This window comes from Chinchilla lanigera, unplaced genomic scaffold (genome assembly GCF_000276665.1).
Source record: "Chinchilla lanigera isolate Chin_1 unplaced genomic scaffold, ChiLan1.0 scaffold00051, whole genome shotgun sequence".
NCBI lineage: Eukaryota > Metazoa > Chordata > Mammalia > Rodentia > Chinchillidae > Chinchilla > Chinchilla lanigera.
Genome location: NW_004955452.1, coordinates 15,702,140 through 15,723,877, shown reverse-complemented (window position 1 = coordinate 15,723,877; position 21,738 = coordinate 15,702,140). Strand labels below are relative to the sequence as shown.

The following is a 21,738-nucleotide window of genomic DNA, read 5'->3' as shown; positions in this document are numbered from 1 at the left end:
GAGAGGGATGGGCACAAACAGGTGGGCCTTGATGGTGCCCTTCACTCTGTCCTCGCTAGAGCCCAGCTGGATAGGGGGATGCTGGGAAGGAAACAAGCCACACCCATGCCCTATTTGGGGTGCCTGTTTCACAGTGGTGAGTGGCTTCCAAGGGGCAGGCCCAGGACTAGCCTGGGCCTGGAGAGGTAGCTGCTGTACCTAGCCAGGCCAGGAATGGAAAGGACCCAGGGCACTCCCAGATGGACACATGTCCTCTCTCCACCTGCATGGCCCCTTGCTGCTCAGTGGCTGACAGCCCAGGCAGTCCTTAGATGCTGGGCCAGAGCAAACCTGGACACGAGCGGCAGGGAGGGGATTGAGAAGGAGGGGTACCTCTACCCTACAGCATAGCCCCTATCCTAAGAGTCCCCACTCTAAACGACCCCAGCTCTGTTGGCCTTATACCCTGCCTGGGATGTGAACTGGGTATTCTTCCATTGTATGGAAGGGAAGTTTTGAACTCAAGCCCCAGAAGTCAGACCTTCCGGGGTTGGCCTGAAGTCTGAACTTAATTAAGTCAGAGCTACTCTGCTGGTGAGAATCTCCCGCTGGGAGGTGGCTAAAAAGAGGAGGGCTTTTCCTTCAGCTTGAGCCAGGGCAGGCTCTAGAGACTGCCAGTGCGTGGAGTCTGCTGGGGAGAGGAAGGAGATCAGTGGGTTCTTCTGTGTGTCCCTTTAACTTCGCCAGGCTCATGTGTAGCTGTGAGCACATCCCCTTCCTCTGGGTCCTGGTGGTTCCTCTCCACTACCTTGTGATCCCAGCCCAGAGAGAGCAGCCTTCATGGTGGAGGAGGCCAGGGCTGGGGAGCTCTGACTTTGGGGACTGGAGACAATTGAGCAGCAGAAAGGACTGGGAACCCCACTTCCCCCCAACCCTCCCCCCACTCCCCATGCTCCCTTTCCAGAGGCAGCTGTGTGGATGACCTCATCCCGCAAACATGCTTTGTTCCTGAGAAAATGGAAAGTGTCTGAGGTTTGGAGGGGAGGCTGGGTGTCTGCCCCAACAGCTCACAGGGCTCCCCATGTCTTACTCCCCACCCAAGAGGGGGCCGGACCATGGAGAACAGATCCCCTGTGGCTCCTACTTCCTTGCCCTTCACGTCCCCACAACCTCAAGCTCTGAAATATCGGTAAAAGGGAAGAGGCTACTTCTCTAGGGGCAGGGAATGGGACTCATGGTGGGCTGTGTGGGCAAAGATTCTGGGTCTCTGCAGACACTGTAGGGGGTTAGGGATGCCTGGCAGGAGGGGCAGGGGGACTCACTGCTCTCAGTCTGTCTCCAGTTCTCTGTCTCCAGAGGCATCACATTTTCCTTTTTTCTCCCTGTTGCTGGCAGAACCTGACATCTGGCCTTCTGTGCTGCCACAGCTGCTGCAGATGTTGCAGCCAAGGCTGTCCAGGATGGTGTGACCAGAGACAACAACAGGGGTGAAGAGGAATGAGGGCAGAGGGTCCAGCTGGGGGAAGCTTGACTGTATCCAGCTTGCAGGATTTCCTTCCGCTTAAACCTAGGCCGAGCCCCAAGTTTTTGTTGCTTGGCTGATTCTCCTGGGAGGGGAAGCCAACGTCTCACACCCGGCCTCCACCAGTCATCGTCCTAGCAGTATCCATCTAGCAGTATCTGTCTAGCATTCCACTGTTTCTGGATCAGGAGGGGGTCAGAACAGCCCATTCTCCCCTCTAAACTCCCTAGTTGCAGCCCAGAATCCTTTATCTCTACTCCTAGGATCCCTTCCTAGAAGTCTGAAGGTGAGGGTGCTGGCTATTTAAGGTGGAATGAGTGGCTCCCCGGCTCTCGGGCCTACCCTGGAGGCATTAAAGACACAGGAGCAGGAAGTAGGAGGTTGGGGCAGGAAGTGAGTCACTGACCCAGGAAAAGCCCCTTCCCTCCAGGTCTGCTAGGCTCTAGATAAGAAAACAACTTCTGCTTCCTGATTTTTCTTCCTGACCCCCTTCCTACCCCTGCAGTCAGATACAGAAGTTAAATATGCAAGATTCCTGGTTGCCCTTCTCCATCCCCACCTGCTCTAGATATTTCCTATGCCTGGTCTCTTGATCTGTTTTGAATATAAAGATCTCTTGGCAAGGTCTAGGCTGGGCCTCTTCTGGGTGACCCCAACCTCACCTTATATTCCTAAACAGGGCTCATTCTCATCGCCACCATGGGTGAGCCATTTGACTGTGCAAAATGCAGTGAGTCCCTGTATGGCCGGAAGTATATCCAGACAGACAGTGGCCCCTACTGTGTGCCCTGCTACGACAACACCTTCGCTAACACCTGTGCTGAGTGCCAGCAGCTTATTGGGCATGACTCGCGGGTAAGGACCAGTCCAAGCAGGGCTGGGAGTAGGTGGAGGCTGGTGGGAGGGAGCAAAGGGCTGGGTGTCAGTGCCCCTCTCTGCTACCTGTAGGAGCTCTTCTATGAGGATCGCCACTTCCATGAGGGCTGCTTCCGCTGCTGCCGCTGCCAGCGCTCCCTAGCTGATGAACCCTTCACCTGCCAGGACAGTGAGCTGCTCTGCAATGACTGCTACTGCAGTGCCTTCTCTTCACAGTGCTCTGCCTGTGGGGAAACGGTCATGCCTGGTATGTCCCAGGGGATTCAGCCTATGGAGACTGGCATTCCCAGTATCTGTGTAGGGTTTTTGTACGTGCCTGAGACATACATACAAGCTTGATGTGTATAGAGACCTGCATGTATGGCATGTTCTTGGAAATTTAATGTGTGCAGGATCTGTTGTGTCTGGCTGCTCTTGGGAGCTTAGTGAGTGTACATAGGGATTAACATGCTCAGATCTACAAATGAAAGCTTGGCAAGTGCAGAAACTGACAAGCTCGGTACATTTCTAAGAGCTTAGCATGTACTGGACTTTACAGTATATACTTGGGAACTTACCATGTATGGGCTGACATGCTTTATACATACTTGGGAGCTTAGCATGTGTAATGTCCTGCAGGCTAAGTACCTGTAGGAGCTGAGGGTATACTGAGATTGATGTGCTTGATGTACAGAGCTCAAACAGGAAACTTACCATGTATGGGCTGACATGTTTTATACATACTTGGGAGCTTAGCATGTGTAATGTCCTGCAGGCTAAGTACCTGTAGGAGCTGAGGGTATGCTGAGATTGATGTGCTTGATGTACAGAGCTCAAACAGGGATTAAAGTTTGTGAGGACCTGCATACCTAATAGACATGAGAACTTAGCATGTGTGGACAATGTCACACCTAGAACATGCAAGAGCTTACCGTGCACTGAACAACTATCACATCTAGGGCATTAGAACTTCATATAGGCAGAGATTTGCTTGTCTGACATACGTGGGACCATGCGTATATGTTAAACTATCATTTCTGATGTGTAAGGCTTAGCAGGTACTGAGACAACACACCTATTACTTGGAGACTTGACATGTGTTAAGATAGTCCTATCTGAGACATAAGGAGACAACACATGCCAGGACCTTTTGTCTAGTTTTGGGGTCCTAGCACATGCCAAGCCGTCATGTCCAGTGTTTGGGGAGAGGTCAGCATGTGCAGTGTACGTGGTGGGGGTCTTGCTGCATGTGCATGGACACCATCCTGCTCAGTCTGTGGGAGCATTGGAGACAATCCTGGGGTGAGTAGCAGAGTGGCCTTTAGGCGCTTGGGACACAGCTTCTGAGTGGGTCTCCTGTTCCCCACAGGGTCCCGGAAGCTAGAATATGGAGGCCAGACATGGCATGAGCAGTGCTTCCTGTGCAGCGGCTGTGAGCAGCCACTGGGTTCCCGTTCCTTTGTGCCTGACAAAGGTGCTCACTACTGCGTGCCCTGCTATGAGAACAAGTTCGCTCCTCGATGTGCCCGCTGCAGCAAGGTGGGGCCAGGTCAGCAGGGTAGGGGGTAAGGCCTGTTGTGGGGTGGGAATTCTGCTGATGGGTTCTGCCCCTACAGACGCTGACGCAGGGTGGAGTGACATATCGTGATCAGCCCTGGCATCGAGAATGCTTGGTCTGCACTGGGTGCGAGACACCCCTGGCAGGGCAGCAATTCACCTCTCGGGATGACGATCCCTACTGTGTGGCCTGTTTTGGAGAACTCTTTGCACCTAGGTGCAGCAGCTGTAAGCGCCCCATCACAGGTGGGACAGGTAGGTAGACTGCAGGCCAGGGCATGGATATGGTATCGGGTAAGGGGCAAGGGTGCCCCTAGATCTGCCCCTACAGAGCTAACCTCCAGCCTCCCTCTAGGACTCGGCGGAGGCAAGTATGTGTCCTTTGAAGACCGGCACTGGCACCACAGCTGCTTCTCCTGTGCGCGCTGCTCCACCTCCCTGGTGGGCCAAGGCTTTGTGCCTGATGGAGACCAAGTGCTGTGCCAGAGTTGCAGCCAGGCAGCGCCCTGAGCCAGAGCTCCAGGCCTGGGCTTTCTCAAACCAGGACTCCAGGACTGTGCCTCCTTTTCTGAAGCACCTCTGTAACCCAGCCCGTCCCCGGAATGGGGCTCCCCCTCGGCTCCAGGATTCAGTCTCCTTACTCCAGCATATCCCAACTGGTACTCCCTCTCCCAAGCCCCCAAACCTGGGCTTTTAAGAAGTACCCATAATTCAGGCCCCCTCTCCAAGTCTGGACTGTAAAACCCAGCCCTCATCCCTGCAGTGTGGATTCCCATACCAAGCCTTCTTTTCCAGTCCGGACCTAGACCCCAGGCCTCCAAACTTGCTGAGGGACTTAGGCCCCCTTAAATCTAGATCTCTCTGCATAGATTATTTTAAGTCTCCTGTGGGTGCCTGAGAAGTTCTGTGGTACTCAGGCTTGGCCCCACCCCTAACCCCAGGGCTGGGGCTGATTGGGCAGTAGATTGGGGTCTCACTGGCTGGAGGGTCCTAAGGTGCAGGATGGTACCCAGTCCGTGCCCATCAGGCATCTTTTCATTGTATTTCAGCTCCATTTTGCTCAGACATGAGCAAAGGGGAGATTAGCTCACTCCCCCCTTCCAGATTCTGCAATAAAGCAGTAGGAGGAAGCACAGGCCTCCGTGTGTTTGGGGGGTGGGTAGGGTGAGGGCTCGCCCAGTCCTGAGGAGGGGGTGGGGCGGGTGGGACCTGGGTGGGAAGTCTCCAGGAAGGGGATCCCTGCCCAGCCAGCCGCTGTCCCTCTTCAGCCTGGCCTGCCTTCCCCTTCGGAGCTGAGGGCTTTTCCTCCAGGGGAGAAGGGAGGGACCTGGGGAGGTCCCAGACGCCAACCGGTGGCAGTGGGTTCTTCCTTTGTCTGGTACACATCGCCCCCTCTCCTAACAGCGCAGCCCAAATCAGTGGGAACACTCGGGCCTGCTCCCCAGTCAGGCCCAGACCCTCAGCCCCCTTCCCCCTCTTCCCAAGGATCCGCGGGGGCGGCCCGGGATTCGCTCGCGGCCACACGTTTTTTTGCCAAAAAAGGCAAGGATGCAGCTGCACGCGCCGCGGGAACATCTGGATCCGATTCCCAGCATGAATGGGTCACGGCCCCGCCCCCCCGTGATTCAAGAGCGGGGGCGGGAACGAGCCAGGGGGGCTGTCCCCCGAAGTGGGGAGATGGGGCGGGGCGCTGCTCCCCGGCCCTGCGTCTGACTGCGCCTGCTCCTTTCCCGCAGGCTGCTGGCTGACCCAGCGGGCCGGCTGTGGCGGGCAGGTACGTGTGTCCCAGATCACCCGGCCTCCACTCCTGCCGTCTGTGACCCAGGCCCCTGTGGGAGGGGCCTGCAGGAAACCGCGAGATTCTTTGTATTTTCAGAAATCGCTGTCTCCCCCACCCCCATCCTGGGGTACGCGTTACTACCTCCATCTCACAGAGGTGGAGACTCGCATAGTCAGGGCCCAGAGTTACATAGGTAGTCACGGGTAGATCCCGGGTTTCTGATCTGTTTGACACTGCCTCCTGGGCGCCTTTTGAGTCAACTTTGGGAGGTGGTGACTGGCATTCCCAGCAAACGTTTGTGAACACCCAACATATGTGTTCGTAATAATTATATGTTTGCATTTTTGTTCCACCGGCCTGAGGACGGCCCACGTGCCTGCCTTGCTCCCTCCTTCTCAGCCCCCGGCACTTACTACATGTTCAGTAAATACTTGGTGAGGAAGAGCAATCCACGCGTAGAAAACAGCTGGTGCAAAGCCTGCAGGCCTGGAAGCATATGGTGCTTCGGGGAAGCAGCAAGTAATTGCATTTGGAGGAAGTGCCAAGAAAGTCAAATGGCAGGGCAGGCCAGCCCGAGTCGCCAAGTTAAACAGACCTCACCCTGCGGGTGAAGCAGCCAAAGGAGCTTCTAAGCAGGAGCATGAGAGGGTCTGGGTGTTAGAAAGATCACTGTGTCTGCGCATGGATAATGGAGGGTTGATGGGGAAGCTGAGCAGCCAGGTGGAGGTGGGGCAGTAATCCAGGCGAGGGATCATGAGGCAGATAGCAGCAGCTGGAGGAGAAAAGATTTGGTGTCTAGTTTGAGGGAGGGCGGATGGAGATGCGTCTAGGGCAAGGATGGCTTCAGATCGGAAGCTGAGAGACAAAACGATGTTACTCAGGTGATCTAACTACCCACGTAAGGGAAAGACACGTGCAGCTTCAATACTGTTTCCTTTAATTCGATATAAACATTTTCCAGATTAAACATCTCAAACTCTACTTATTTATTTCTGGTGCTAGGGACTAAATCCTCACACATACTAAACAAGGGCCTCACACATACTATGTAAGTGCTCTACCACTGAGCTATATCCCCAGACCTTCCAATTTAAAGTTGAAAAAATAACAAGTGTATGTAAAAAAAAAGGAAAATAAAACTTCATGCTGTAATTTGGGTGTGTACAAAGAAAAAACTCCATGCCAGACCCTCAAGGCTATCTCCTCAGAAACAGCTACCATTTACTGTGAATTGGATATCCTTACAGAAATAATCTCAACACATCTATTTTTACACTGTTGTGCATCTAACTTTTTTCATTTTCTGTGGTCATCTTTCCATGAGTGCATAAAGATTTTTAACAGCTTTATTGAGGTATAATTTACATACCATAAGCTTCATCCATTTTAAGTGTACAATTCAATTAATTTTAGAAAATTTAACAAAGCTGCATATCCATATCACTAAAATCCAATTTTAGAACATTCTTGTCACTCCAAAAAGATTTCCCTGTGCCCATCTGTGGTCACTTCCAGTCTCATCTCCAGTCATAAGCAACCACTCATCTACCCAGTGTCTCCATAGATTTTCCTCCTGGACACTTCACCGGGACATGCCCTGTGGCATATATGCATCTACCCTCTTTGTGCCGCATGCTCCTTTAATGGTTCGTCTTTGTAGCTTTCCTTTATTGCATACATATATCATTATGTTTATCCATTTGCTATTAATGGACTCTTGGGTTGCATCTGAACAAATCGACCTGGTTTCATCGTTTCTCCACCTAGAAGTAGACATTAATACTTTGGGTTTTTTGTTTTTTTTTAAAGACTGCTATAGAGCATTTTGCTTGCATCATATTTTATTTGATGAGTCCTTCGCTAATGAATAATAAGATTGTTTCCATGTGTGGATTTCATTACAACAAAAAACACCTTCACCCCCATTTTACTGCAAAAGACAATAAGCTCCTGAGAAGGGAAAAATGTTATCACGCTGAAAACTACAGACTACAGGCCGGGGATGTAGCTCAGCGGCACAAGCGCCTGCCTGGCAAGCACGATGTCCTGAGTTCGATTCCTGGTGCAAAAAAAAGAAAAAACTACAGGCTACAGTTTTGGTTTCCCAACTCATATATGTTAACTACTCATTCCACACATGTCCTTGATCGCGCGGTCCACACAGCGTCCCTGACTGCCCAGCTTTCCTCAGGATATCTCAGGGAGCCAGTGGTCTCTAGTCTTTCAGGTCCCTAGATTTTTGTGTGCTTCCTAGAGGCATCTATCTGAGAGCCACTGGGCATCACGCCGCGACACCCCCGACCAGCAGGGAGCGCTGTTGCCATCTCAGTAGCACCGGCCGGCTCTTCTTGTGTTGCTCATTTTTCCGGGAGTCCCCGAAGCACTTCCGGTACTCGCGGAACTTTGATGCAGCCGGATGAGCAGCGAGGGGACGCAGGCACGCAAGGCGGTAGGAACTGCTTCCGGCCGCGTCCGTGGCCTGAATTGTGCCGCCGTGAAGGGACTATGGAGACAATTCTAGAGCAGCAGCGGCGGTACCATGAGGAGAAGGAACGGCTCATGGACGTAATGGCCAAAGAGATGCTCACTAAGAAGTCCACGGTGAGTGGGGCGTGAGCAGGCGCTACGACATAGGCTGGGCGCCCGGCCCGTGGTTAACCGCTGGGAGCCTTTGGCCTCAGACGCTCCCTGCCCCGCACCCCGCGCCGCTCGCGTCTGTGCGGAGCTTCTTTGCGGCTCCGGCTTTGGTAAGGTCCTCCCGGGGCGCAGCACCCCAGAGGATCTCTGCTTCAGCCGCTAACACTGCGGCGGGGAAGCACCGCCCCGAGAGGCCTTTTTAGCTGCAGCACTCTTTAACAGTCTGTGTCATTGTTTGCCTTTCTTTAGCTCCGGGACCAGATCAATTCGGACCACCGCACTCGAGCCATGCAAGATGTGAGTGCCCGCCCCACTGACCTTTAGTGTGGGGTGGGATGGGCGGGAAAAGAGAGCGGGCGGGGTTTCATCTTGAGCCCCGGATAAAGTAACTGCATTGACCAGTCGCGGGTTGACTCCTGGGCGGACGTCGACAAAGCGGCGAACTTCAGGGTCGCTTCTCTGAGTGGGGCACTCATTCATTCTGTTTTTGTTTTTGTTTCTGGCATCGGGAATCGAACTCAGGAACTTGTGCTTGCCAGGCAGATGCTGTGCCGCTGAGCTATATCCCTGACCGTCACTGCACTCATTCATTCTACATTGCTTGAGGAGATGCCCCTTGTAGTACCCTGTACCCCTCGGATGTGCAAAGAATAATTACAAGGGGGCCATGACTCAGGCATCGAAGACACTATCTCTTCCCTCAAAAACAGAAAAATGTTAATATGTTAAATGTTTTCCTCCCAGAACACTGTTTTGAAGTAATTCTACTAAACGGTATTGGCGGGGCTGGGGATTTAGCTCAGCGGCACAGCGCTTGCCTGGCAAGCGCAAGGTCGTGAGTTCGATTCCCAGTACTGGAAAAAAAAATAAACAAAACAAACAAACAAAAAAAACCATAGGTATCTAAACGGTATTTGCCCAGTAACTTCAGTTGCTTATTTAAAAAAAAAAAATTAGTTATAAACTGTTGATAATTATTAAAGCTGATTGATCATTTAATGGGGGTTTGTAATACTGTGTGCCATACTTTTTATAGGTTTGAAGTCTATTTAAAAGAAAGTTATAAAAGACTTAGAGAGGCCAAGCATGGTGGCCTATGCTTGTTGGCCCACCACTAGGGAGGCTGAGGTAAGAGGATCGCTGTGAGTTCAAGGCCAGCCTGCACTGCATAGCAAGACCCTGTCTCAAACAAAACAGAACAAAACAAAAAAACTTTAGAGCTTCTGATTTGCAGGAGACAGATTACAAGCCCCCAGTCCTTTAAGTTCCCAAATTCAAACTACTCTGAGAACCAAAGGATTTTCTTTTTCTTCTTTTTGGTATACATTTGTAGCAAACTGACCTGAACTTACTCGGTAGTAAATTTGGCTTGAAGCAGTGAGTCTTTTTATGGTTTTTGTTTTTGTTTTTTTTCTTTTTATGGTTTTTATTTGCCCGGTTTAGTAAGTAGTGTATAAAGACCATTGCAGAACCACTGTATTAACATATGCTCCATATTCTGCTAGGGACATTACACATATATTGTACCTTTCTGAACTTAAAAGTTACAGGCCTGGGGTATATCTCAGTGGTAGAGCCCTGAGCTCAGTGGTATAGCATTTTGCAAGGACCTGGGTTTGATCCCCAGCACTGTAAAAGAAAAACAAAAAGGGAAGAAGGGAGGGGAAAATTCTGAAACAAACCTGGCTCTGAAGGTTTTGGAGAAAAGCTTGGGTTTTCTCCTGAGTCAATTTGCCATCCTGAGTCAATATACTTTGACTGGAAAGGAAGTTTTTCGTCAATATGATATTTATTTAGCCTGTATACTCATCACCCAAGGTTTTTGAAGTAATAAAAATCATCTTGGACCATCCTTTTATGTTTGAGAATGTTAGGTGTTCAGCTGAAAGAAGATGAGTTTGTTACAGGAAATGTTAGATACCCATGGTCTGTGAAGGCTAGAACGCATGGGAACTTTTCTTTTTTTGAGACAGGCTGTCACTATATAGTCCAGGCTGGCTTTGAACTCACTGCGTAACCCAAGCTGGCCTCAAACTTACAGCAGTCCCCCTGCCTCAGCCTCCCAAGTACTGTTATAGGCATGCACCACCATGGCCTGGCCTGGAACTTTTCTTAATGGTGCTGGGGGTAAAACCCAGGACCTCGCATGTGCTTGACAGTGTACTCTACTACTGAGCTACATCCCGAGCTGAGAAAGCGTGGGGACTTCTAGGACCATATTTCATAAGGTTTCCCTGGACTTTGATTAGAGAAGGTTTTTTGGTTGCTTAGCTCAATAGTTGTACAGATTGCTTCATTTTAATTGGTTTGTTTTTGCCTTTCAGAGGTATATGGAGGTCAGTGGGAACCTGAGGGATTTGTATGATGATAAGGATGGGTAAGTGACAGTTCTAGCCAGTCCAAGAGTTAGTGCTTCTCAGAGCCGTGATTAAAGGACTGAGTTTGTGTTCTATCCTGTTTGGATTTTCCTGAAATTGTAGGTTACGAAAGGAGGAGCTCAATGCCATTTCAGGACCGAATGAATTTGCTGAATTCTATAACAGACTCAAGCAAATAAAGGAATTCCACCGGAAGCACCCAAATGAGGTATGATATTTTCTCATAAATAAATTAAATGAAGGGGGAATTTTTTTTTTTTTTTGGTCTTTTTTGAGACAGGGTCTCACTATGCAGTTCAGGCTGGCCTTGAGCTTACTTTGTAGCCCACGCTGGTCTCAAATTTGCAGTGATCCTCCTGCCTCAGCCTCCAGATTACAGGCATGTGCCACGATGCCCGGCTGGAAAAATTTTTCTTAAAGAGAATGTATTTTATGTATTTTCTTCAAACCTACCCAAAGAGCATCCTAAAGGAAAGAAAAGGAGATGTGCCATTCAGATGCCCCTTCAAAAAAGAACCTGCTGAGCTGAGCATGGTGACGCAAGCCTGTAATTCCAGCACTCAGAGGCTGAGGAAGGAGGATCACCATGAGTTCAAGGCTGACGTAGGCTACATTGCTAAACCCTATGTTCCATTCCATTTAGTTCCAAGAAACATATTTGTTGATATCCTACAGTTGAGAGTGTGTTGAGGATCCACTTCAGCTTTTAAGCCAAAACCACACTCTGACAATCCCTTACCAGTGATAGAGCACGAACATGGTGGAGGCAGTAGGGCCTGGCTCTTTATGCCCAACACAAAATTCTTTTGATGAATAATGTTTGCTTTAGAACTCCTGGTTGGGTTGTTCAAGAATTTATCCAATCTGCATCATTATGTACGTTCTCCCTTTGCAATCCTGTCTTCTTCTTTTTGTCTTCCTCAAAAATTACTGCCTCCCGTTACTGGGCATGGTGGCGCCCACCAGTAATACCAGCACTCAGGCAGCTCAGGCAGGAAGATCACTGGGAATTTGAGACCAACCTAGGCTACATAGTGAGTTCAAGACCAGCCTGAACTACATAGTGAGACCCTGCGTCAAAAAAGAAAAAGAATTTCCATCCCTCTTCAAAACATTGTTTGTGCTCTTAACTCTATCTTGAAATCTGCCTAGAGGATCTAGCTGTCAAAAATATATTATACTTCCAAAGTTCATTATCCCTTCAACATTCAGCCCCAAGGCCAGCTCTTTCATGAAATATCTTTCCTAGTCTACCTTTTCCAAATTAATTTTCATGATGCTGTCATATTTTTTTTAACAGTGTCTATTTCAATGTGCTGTAAGATTATAAGGAGTCCACTAGGGCTGGGGATATAGCTCAGTGGCACAAGCGCCTTCCTGGCAAGCACAAAATCCTGAGTTCAATTCCTGGTATCAAAAGCAAAAAAACCAGCACTGTTAAAGGAGTCCACTAAGGCCTTCCACTGCTGACCAAAGGAATTGTGGAGGTCTTAGAAATAAGACATTGCTGCAAGAAGAGCAGAAAAGGATGTAAGAATTACTCTGAGCTTTCATTACTGGAACTCGAAAGTTTGTTCTCTTGATAGGAATAAGAAAAAAATGACCCATTTGCTCTAGAAAATGGGTTTTGACATGTGTAGAATTGTTAGGTAGTGTTGTATCTGGATAGAATTGTAGGAAGGAACAGTAGAAATTAGGTGACTGGGGTTCATGCAAGGATGCAGGCTTTGATAATGGATTTGGGGATCACATGGACTTGAAAGTTAATTAATCGTAGAGTTCTAGAAGAAAGAATATGAAAGAAGATGTGTCAGAGCTGCCCCATGTGCCTTGGGGAACGCTTTTAAGTTGATTAACAATAAGTTAGTTAACAGAAAAGGAGCCTGAAAGACTTCATCACAAAGGTCAAATGAGACAGGCAGGCATGGTATCAATTGTTATAAATTGATAATTGGCAGACTGCTGTTTCCTTGAAGTTGTGAGGATGAAATCTGGTCATGGGGATAAAGGTGGGTGATGGGCAAGTAGAAGTGTAGAGTGTGGAAGATGCATGTGAAAGGCTGGCAGGAAAAAGAAGAGACCAGGAGAGTCACAAGGAAGATAGGAGAGCTGTATGTACTTGAAGGAGCAGATGGAGAAAGGAAGAAGTTAGAAATAGCAGAAAGGAGGGGCTGCTCACTCGAGTTATGTGGAGGTAAATGAAGTTACTGTCACATCCCGAGAGTCCCCAACAGGATGGAGTGTGAGAGCTGCTGCTAACCAAGAACAAAAACCATGAGAATCATTCTGATGTATTAACTCTAGTCAGTGTTGAAAAGTGATGATGGATAGTTAAGTAAATGGCAGAAAGGTTATGCAAGACATACTAATTGAAAAAAGTAAGTCCACTTAGTAAAGAAAGGAAAAGCTTTATTTATTTATTTTTTGTCTTTTTGAGACAGGGTCTCGCTCTGCAGTTCAGGCTGGCCATGAGCTCACTTTGTAGCCCAGGCTGGTCTCAAACTCGCAATGATCCTCCTCCCTCTGCCTCCCGAGTGCTGGGATTACAGGCATGCACCACCACACCCAGTAGAAATGAAAAACTATTGGGCATGAATATGCTTATTTTGTTGTTGTTGTTTTTGTTTTTTGGTTTTTTTTGTCTTTTTGAGACAGGGTCTCACTATGCAGTTCAGGCTGGCCTTGAGCTCACTTTGCAGCCGAGGCTGGTCTTGAACTTGCAACGATCCTCCTGCTTCAGCCCCCCAAGTGCTGGGATTACAGGCGTGCACCACCACACCTGGCATGAATATGCTTATATACCCACATGTATATAATACAGCAGTGGTTTCCAAGTTTTGCTGTGTTTTTTAATCAGCTAGGAATTTTTTTTTAAAATACCAGTACCTGCATCCCTTTGATTTATGCTTTTCTCCCCCTAGTGGGAGCGATTGAACTCAAGAGTGTCCTACATGCAAGCGGTTTTGATTTAATTGGTATCAGTCACATCAGGATTTTCTAGTGCTCCCCCAAATGATTTACATGTGTAGAAAAGCGTCAGAGTGGTTACCTTCGAGGCATGGTGGCACATGACTATATTCTCAGCAGTTTAGGAGGCTGTGGGAGGAGGATCACAACTTTGAGCCCAGACTGGGCAACTTAACAGCTTAGACCCTGTCTCAGAATTTTACAAAGGACTGGAGGTGTAGCTCAGTGGTAAGGCACTATATTCAGTACCCAGTATTGCGAAAAATAAAAATTTTTTAAAAGTATAGTTACCTATTTTCAGGAGAATTACAGTAGGGGGGAATTTTCATATTCTGAGTATGTGTTACTTTAGCAGTTTTTAGTCAAGACAGTACAAGAAATTGAAGAACAGTAGTAGGCTTTTTGTGAAAAATGAAGGCCACATGAAACACTAGAAGTCTAACTTTCTCTTTTGTCTTTTTGACACAGGCTCTCACTGTGCAGTTCAGGCTGGCCTTATGCTCACTTTGTAACCCAGGCTGGTCTTGAACTCACAACGATTCTCCTGCCTCAGCCTTCCAAGTGCTGGGCTTACAAGTGTGTGCCACCACACCTGGCTGGAAGTCCAACTTTCTTACACCTCATTCCTGTGACATTGAATTTTTATTTCTTTTTTTTGGTTTTTCTCCAGTACCAGAAATTGAACTCATGACCTTGTGCTTGCCAGGCAAGCTCTGGACATTGAAATTTTTACAGTGACAAATGTGCCTGAGCTTTTGTCTTTTCCTTCAGATTTGTGTGCCAATGTCAGTGGAATTTGAGGAGCTCCTGAAAGCTCGAGAGAATCCAAGTGAAGAGGCACAAAGTAAGTAGGTGTAATATTTGTCTCCAGCACTTGAAAAATACAAGTTAATGACAGCTCAGTTTTGCCCATAGGGGTCTCAGAGAAATTTATACTGCAGTTTTCATGCTAGTTTTATTTTTACTGGTTTCTGGAATAAATGTCATCCTAAATTGGCCTTGTGCAAAGTGTTCCATTTGTGCTGTCCTCACTCAAATTCACTGGCTTAGAAAGCTGACAGCTGTTCACTTAGAGAGCTTGGGGAGGGCATTTGGGTGAGGGGCTGACTTGTGGAACTTGGGTCCAAAGGCAAGTCCAAGAGAACCGCTAATTAGCATGTATGATTCCTTCAGACTTGGTGGAGTTCACAGACGAAGAGGGATATGGCCGTTACCTCGATCTTCACGACTGTTACCTCAAGTACATTAACCTGAAGGCATCTGAGGTGAGGCCTGGAAGAGGGGAGAGGTTGTGATTCTAGGGTCCAAGTCAGGATGCTGTGCTGTGACTACTAAACATGAAGCATTTAGTGTCTTCCTTGTGTTCTATAACTATTGTGTAAATATTAAAGAGAATTGATAAACTTTCTCAGAATGAAGCAGCAAATTTTATTTATTAATACAAGTATACTTTTATAAAAATAAAAATTTTTGTAAAGTCAGCAGAATACCACACACAGTGCTAGGCACAAACAGTACTTGTTGTATGAGAGATAAAACATGATCCTTCCAGCAAAGGGCTACTTAATGTCTTTTCAAAAAAACTCTGAGGGATTTTCTTCTGAATCCCCATACTTAGAACAGACATTCAATAAGTGGTTGCCGTGAATGAACAAATAGGGCCTTTAGAACCTAATTTTAGGCTGTCAGACTCTAACCAAGAGCCTGTTATGCAGTAAGTATTTGACAAATACCTCTTTTAGTTTACTGTTCGTTAAGTTGATCTTATCTTGTAGAGTTAGTTATGTGTCTGATATTCTTCATGGTTCAATGGACTTAACATTCCAGTTACTGTAGGGGTTGAATGAAGGGAAACAGAAAACTAAGATGAGGTAGATCTCGTTAGCTTTGTTAGAGAATACTCAATTTTGATCTCACTTTCTGGAGATTATAACAATATAGTTGCTTAATTGACTGCCGTCACTTCTTTCTTCTTTTTAGAAGCTAGATTATATCACATACCTGTCCATCTTTGACCAGTTATTTGACATTCCTAAAGAAAGGAAGAATGCAGAGTACAAGAGGTAGGCATTTCTAGCTTCCAAGCCTCTCCTGGATTTGATTAGAAGATGATATAAAAGTTTGAGTGCAAAGTTCTGGATTTTGTTGCCTGGTAAATGTACATGAGTGATTTCCAAGTTTATTGGAGGATAAGAGCTGTGAATGATGTGGTTTTAAAGTATTTGTATAGGGAGGGGAAGGAAATGGGGACATAAAAAGAATTAAGATGTGTTATATACGTGTACTAGCTCCCTATGCTGAATATAATCATTATGTACTGCAAGCATATACTAATAAAAATTAAAACAACCAAAAAAAGCATTTAGCTGGGCGTGATGATACACGTCTGTAATCCCAGTACTCAGGAGGCTGAGGCAGGAGGTTCGCCCTGAGTTCAAGGTCAGCCTGAGCTACAGTGAGATCCTATCAAAAAACCAAAGGGGGGAAAAAAAATTTGTAATACTGTGGCTTTGGGCAAGGTGGACACCTGGGCACATCTTTGATCTTAGGCCCATACTCTTTTCAACACTTAAGGTAGTGATGGCAAACCTTTTAGAGAAAGAGTGCCCAAACTGCAACCCAAAACCCACTTATCACAAAGTGCCAACACTGCAATTAAACCTGAATACTGCCCGAAGATGTAGCTCAGTGGCACAAGCGCCTGCCTGGCAAGCATAAGGTCCTGAATTTGATTCCTAGTACCAAAAAAACCCCTAAATACTGAGGTTTTAGTTTAGAAAAATGCTCATACATCAACATCTTTTGACTTAAAAGAAAAACAATAACACATGTGCCACCAGTTCACCACCATTGACCTAAGGCCTCACAGGCTAGACAAGCACTCTGTCACTGAGCTACATCCCCAAGCTTTATATGTTCTTGATTTTGTCTAATTGTAAATGAAAGTCACCCATTCAGGGAACTATTTTGTGAATTTAATAGGAAAAAAATTAAACTTTCTCAGGTTGTGGCTTAAGTGAGATGCCTAGATCTGATTAAGTGATCCTGCTCTTCTGATTTCCTCTAGTTTACTCATTTTCTTTTCTTTTTTATTGTTTTTGTTTGTTTTTTTAAGACGGAGTCTCACTGTGTAGTCCACTATGTAGTGGCCTTGAACTCACTATGTAGCCTAGGCTAGCTTCAAACTTGTGGTGATCCTCCTGCCTCAGCTTTCCCAAATCCTGGGATTATGGGCAAGCACCAACTTGCCTGGTTTTCTTTTTACCTGAAATCTTTTATTTGTGAGTTAAGACCTTAGTATTTAAAATTATGTCATGATAATAAAAGGAGACAAGAAAAGTTACAGTCAAAATGAGGCTGGGGGGGCTGGGGATTTAGCTCAGCGGCAAAGCGCCTGCCTGGCAAGCGCAAGGTCGTGAGTTCGGTTCCCGGTACCGGAGAAAAACCAAAAAAAAAAACCAAAATGAGGCTGGGGGAAAAGTCAATTATAAGATAATTTAAGATTGATTGTTGGCCAGGTGTGGTGGCACACGCCTGTAATCCCAGCACCTGGGAGGCTGAGGCAGGAGGATTGGTGAGAGTTTGAGACCAACCTAGGCTACAAAGTGAGCTCAAGGCCACTCTGAACAGCATAGTGAGACCCTGTCTCAAAAAGACAAAAAAAAAAAAAAAGGATTGATTGTTGAGGCTGGGTATGGTGCAGCATGCCTGTAATCCCAGCACTCAAGAAGCTGAGGCAGGAGGATCACTACTAGTTTGAGGCCAGCTTGCACTATAAAGTGGGCCACGATCTCCCCTCAGAAAAATGATTGTTGAGTTGGGGGTGTAGCTCATTGATAGAGCACTTGCCTAGCATGTGCAAAGCACTGGGTTTGGTTCCCAGTATCACAGAAAAAGTTAAAATGGGTATTACTTTTAAAACTGGTATTATTAGAATTATAAGTATAGTCTGCAGGGCATAAAACTATATCAAAGACAGAAACCCTGGTAGCTTTCACTGTATTGCATATTCCTCTGTAGATACCTTGAAATGCTGCTTGAGTATCTTCAGGATTACACAGACAGAGTGAAGCCCCTTCAAGATCAGAATGAACTTTTTGGGAAGATACAGACCGAATTTGAGAAGAAATGGGACAATGGTACCTTTCCTGGATGGCCGGTGAGCTTCAGTCGGAGTGCAGGTGGAGGTCATGCCAGGGAACTGAACTGATTTAATAATGATCCCCTGCTTCAGAACATTAGATGCTGATCCCTCAGAATTAGGTTTGGCTGGCAGTGTCCCCAGCCAAGTATGCTAACTTGTCTTTGTGTACTTTCGCACAAGATTTGTCAGGACTCACTTGCCATTCATTGGCCCTAGAATTTTCACCAACCATATCATGACTGCTGCAGGTTTTTTCTGAACAAAAACTGACCAGATTATGTGGTAAAAATCTATATATATTTTCACTCCTGGTTATAAACTTGAGTTTTTCTTGAACTTTCAGAGAGAAAATGGGTCGTCTGTTTTCTTTGCTCCACTTCTGTGGGGGTTTGAATCTTATTCATAATGTATACAAGAAAGGGGCCCAACCAGCCCCTGGAATTTAGATGGCTTCCTTACCTTCATTGTAATAAACTTGGACTTTTAATAAATGGCGTATTTTTCTTGCCAGAAAGAGACAAGCAGTGCCCTGACCCATGCTGGCGCACATCTTGACCTATCTGCATTTTCCTCCTGGGAGGTATGTTTTCTCAAAAGCAGTACTGGTCTCACCTATCCGTCTTTCAGAGGGACCACTCATTTTCCTGTCTTTAATGCCATGGGACTGTAACAGTAAGACACCATTTCTTAGCAGGCATCTGCAAGATATGTTGAAAGATCAAAAGAAAAAACATCTAAGCTGGGCATGGTATTGCACAACTGTAATCTGACATTCTGGAGGCTAAGGCAGGAGGATCACCAGCCTGAGCTACATAGTTCAAGACTAGCCTGAACTACATAGCAAGACCATATCTCAAAAAAAAAAAAGAACTAGGAGTATAGTCCAATGCAAAGATCCTGTGTTCAGTCTCCTAAATGGGGCAAGGTCAGAGAGAAGTTGAGGGAACATGCATATCTAACAACTCTGAGAAGTGAGAAATAATTCTAACTACATTAAACCGTAGTAGAGGTAATGGACCTCTACCAGTATGATCAAGTCTGAATGACTACAAAGTTGTTCCTGTGGAGAGTTTGAGCTGACTGCTAGGGATTAGGTATGGGATGTGTGGTCCTGCCACAGCTTGGGAACTCCCACACTCTAGCCTGCATTTATATCCCAAAAGCTATTCCTGTAATATTGTAACTTGTTTCTCTTTTATACAGGAGTTGGCCTCTCTGGGTCTGGACAGATTGAAGTCTGCACTCTTAGCTTTAGGCCTGAAATGTGGAGGGTAAGAGATTAGTTTTTTCATCTGTGTGGTCCTGTTTGCTGTGTCTTTGCATGATCCGCTAAGTGGCTTTCATTGCACTTTTTCTATCACCACATACTACAGAAATACACAATCCTGTGTAGTAAATTCAGAATTCACCCTGAAATCCTGTACCCTTCCTGTCTTCTTAGCACCCTTGAAGAGCGAGCCCAGAGGCTATTTAGCACCAAAGGGAAGTCCTTGGAATCCCTGGACACCTCCCTGTTTGCCAAAAATCCCAAATTGAAGGGTACTAAGCGGTAAGTGGCTGGGGTTGCCCCTTGTTATGTTTTTAAAATTTTGTTCCCATGTATAATTTCATCAAATCGAGATTTTTAAAGCCTGTTTTTATCACTAGTATCAGCTCATAAAGATCCAGTCTGGTCTTTATCTGTGCTAATGGTTGTGACTGTTCAAGGACAGTGATGCTCACAACCCTGGAAGTAGCTGTTAACCCTGATTTTTGCAGATAAAGACTCAGAAAGTTGCACAATGTAACCACTGTCCTACAGTAAGTAGCAGAATTAGGTTATCAGCCCAGGTCTGCCTGCCTGCAGAACTTCATTATTTTATGCATTTCCTTTGTGGATCATAAGGACTGAAATGGAAATGGTCTTGATAGGTCTTTTACCCTACAGGTGAGGTCATAGAGCAGTGGTGGTGAACCTATGGCATCCATGTTAACTGTGTTTTTCTTTTAAGACAAAAGATATTAACGTATGAGTTGATTTTTCTAAACTAAAACCTCAGTATTCAGGTTTAATTACATTGTTGGCACTTTGCAATAAATAAGTGGATTTTGGGTTGTAATTTGGGCACTCCGTCTTTGAAAGGTTCACCATCACTGTCATAGAGGAAGCCTCTGTGCATTTTAAGAAACAACCTCAGGACTTCTGGGAATTGTGAGATGAATAGAGCATTTACTTTCACAGCATGGTGTTTCTCATGTGCTTATTCTAAATGCAACCATGTAAGAAAAACTCCCAGACTGAGGAAACAAAGCTTTGGGTGAAAGAAAGCACCCTTGAGTGATACAGTTTGTTTCTTCTACTCAGAGACACTGAGAGGAACAAAGACATTGCTTTCCTAGAAGCCCAGATCTATGAATATGTGGAGATTCTTGGGGTGAGTAACTAGCTCTGCTGAAGGCTATAAATGCTACTAAGTATGGGAGTAAGAGACATAGGAACTCAGGTAGAGTTTTGATTGGTTTTTTCGGGTTCAAAAGAGAAAGGGGCAAAGTGAGCTCAAGGTCAGCCTGTACTGCACAGGGAGACCCTGTCTCAAAAAGACAAAAAAAAAAGAGGAAGGGGTAGGTGATTAAACTAGTTCAGCACAAAATACGGTTCTCTGGGGTCCTTGGCCCTTCAGTAGTTTCCTATTCTTCTGCCAAGTGATTTTCCCAAGCTGCCCAGTTCCTAGCATAAGGCCAGGCATAGTCTCGCTCCCCTGTCAGCATAGTATCCGGAATAGTGTAGGCTCTTTTCCTGAGCTTCAGCATATACCAAGGGGGGTAGGATATGGACAGCAAAAAGCAGATATTCAACAAGCAATAACAGAGAGGCTTAAAAGACTACTTATAGGCAGAGAAGATTACTCTTAGTAACCTTAGTATAGAGCTAGCTGTGAGCTTTCTCTTCGAGGTGGAAAAATGCCTAATCTACCAAAGAAGCATACATCGGAGAAAGGAGGGGAGGAATGGGAGGAACTCTCTTTCCCTCTCCAGGAAGGGAAGGTGGGAGAAAGTGTAGCATATGTCTAGAGAAGATGAAGTGTCTCAAGAGTCCTCTATGTCTGCTCTGTTCACTTGTCAGCTATCCTGGAGCCTTTCCCCATACACAGAGCCTCCTCTGAGAAGTTGTTTACACATCATTGTCAGGTGCCATGGACATGTTCCTTTGCCGTTGTTTGAGGACCCACCTGTATGGTTGCTGTGGGCCTAGTCACCAATTGGGTCTCTTCTGGCTGCTTTCAGTGAAGTTAGCCAGCATTAAACACTGGGGAGACACATTCTCCACAGTAAACTTGGTCTGTGCTAGTGTGGGCAACAGTCTAGGTCACTCGTCCTCAGACGATGGTCGAGAGGCCATTGCACATTCCCTTGACCTGAGGTATAGCCTCAGAGAAGGTACTTTCTCCTTTCTCAGAGAGCAGTTTACTCTCCCTGCCAGGAGGTGGCAATACTCTTTGGATTTTTTTTTTTTTTTTTTTGTATTGGGAATCAAACTTATAACCTCAGGCTTGCCAGGCAAGCACTTTATGCCACTGAGCTACATCCCCAGCCCGGCAATACTCTTTGAAATTCTGTGATAGTCTAGCTTAATAGTTTCCAGTTCTCATTATGTACTGATAAGATTGTTGCTATCACTTCACCATTTATTGATCTCTGTTGATTTTCAGAGTGCTTTCTTGTTATGCGTGAGGCTGTGGGTTCACCCAGATCTCCAACATGGGCAAAAAAAAGAAAGAATGTACCACTAGATTTGGCTTAATGAGTAGATAAATTGAGCAGCAAAATGAAAATTGCACTAGAATAGGATGATTCAGGGCATGTTGTAAAGTGGTTATCCTAGCGAGGACAGTAACAACAGGAAGGAAAAGAAAAGATGAGTTTAAAAAACAGGCAGAAG

General features: G+C 46.3%; 2 protein-coding genes across 2 annotated transcripts in view; both read left to right on the top strand.

The window, feature by feature from the left end:
- Positions 1 to 2,180: 2,180 nt before the first annotated feature.
- Fhl3 (four and a half LIM domains 3) lies at positions 2,181 to 5,046 on the top strand (the record flags this gene model as incomplete). The annotated part of the gene is given in 5 exon segments (XM_013519692.1): positions 2,181 to 2,356; positions 2,450 to 2,624; positions 3,726 to 3,895; positions 3,973 to 4,168; positions 4,269 to 5,046. Coding segments are annotated over 5 exon segments (852 nt in total). The 3' UTR covers positions 4,424 to 5,046.
- Positions 5,047 to 8,095: 3,049 nt separating this feature from the next.
- The window catches only part of Sf3a3 (splicing factor 3a, subunit 3, 60kDa), a 24,054-nt gene continuing 10,411 nt past the window's right edge, over positions 8,096 to 21,738 (top strand). The window contains exons 1-12 of the mRNA XM_005395224.2: positions 8,096 to 8,294; positions 8,580 to 8,627; positions 10,655 to 10,707; positions 10,811 to 10,916; positions 14,447 to 14,519; positions 14,849 to 14,940; positions 15,656 to 15,738; positions 17,696 to 17,834; positions 18,331 to 18,399; positions 19,023 to 19,090; positions 19,261 to 19,368; positions 20,164 to 20,233. Coding sequence (XP_005395281.1) covers positions 8,100 to 8,294; positions 8,580 to 8,627; positions 10,655 to 10,707; positions 10,811 to 10,916; positions 14,447 to 14,519; positions 14,849 to 14,940; positions 15,656 to 15,738; positions 17,696 to 17,834; positions 18,331 to 18,399; positions 19,023 to 19,090; positions 19,261 to 19,368; positions 20,164 to 20,233 — 1,104 coding nt within the window. The 5' untranslated portion in view covers positions 8,096 to 8,099. The remainder of the gene's footprint in view (positions 8,295 to 8,579; positions 8,628 to 10,654; positions 10,708 to 10,810; positions 10,917 to 14,446; positions 14,520 to 14,848; positions 14,941 to 15,655; positions 15,739 to 17,695; positions 17,835 to 18,330; positions 18,400 to 19,022; positions 19,091 to 19,260; positions 19,369 to 20,163; positions 20,234 to 21,738) is intronic.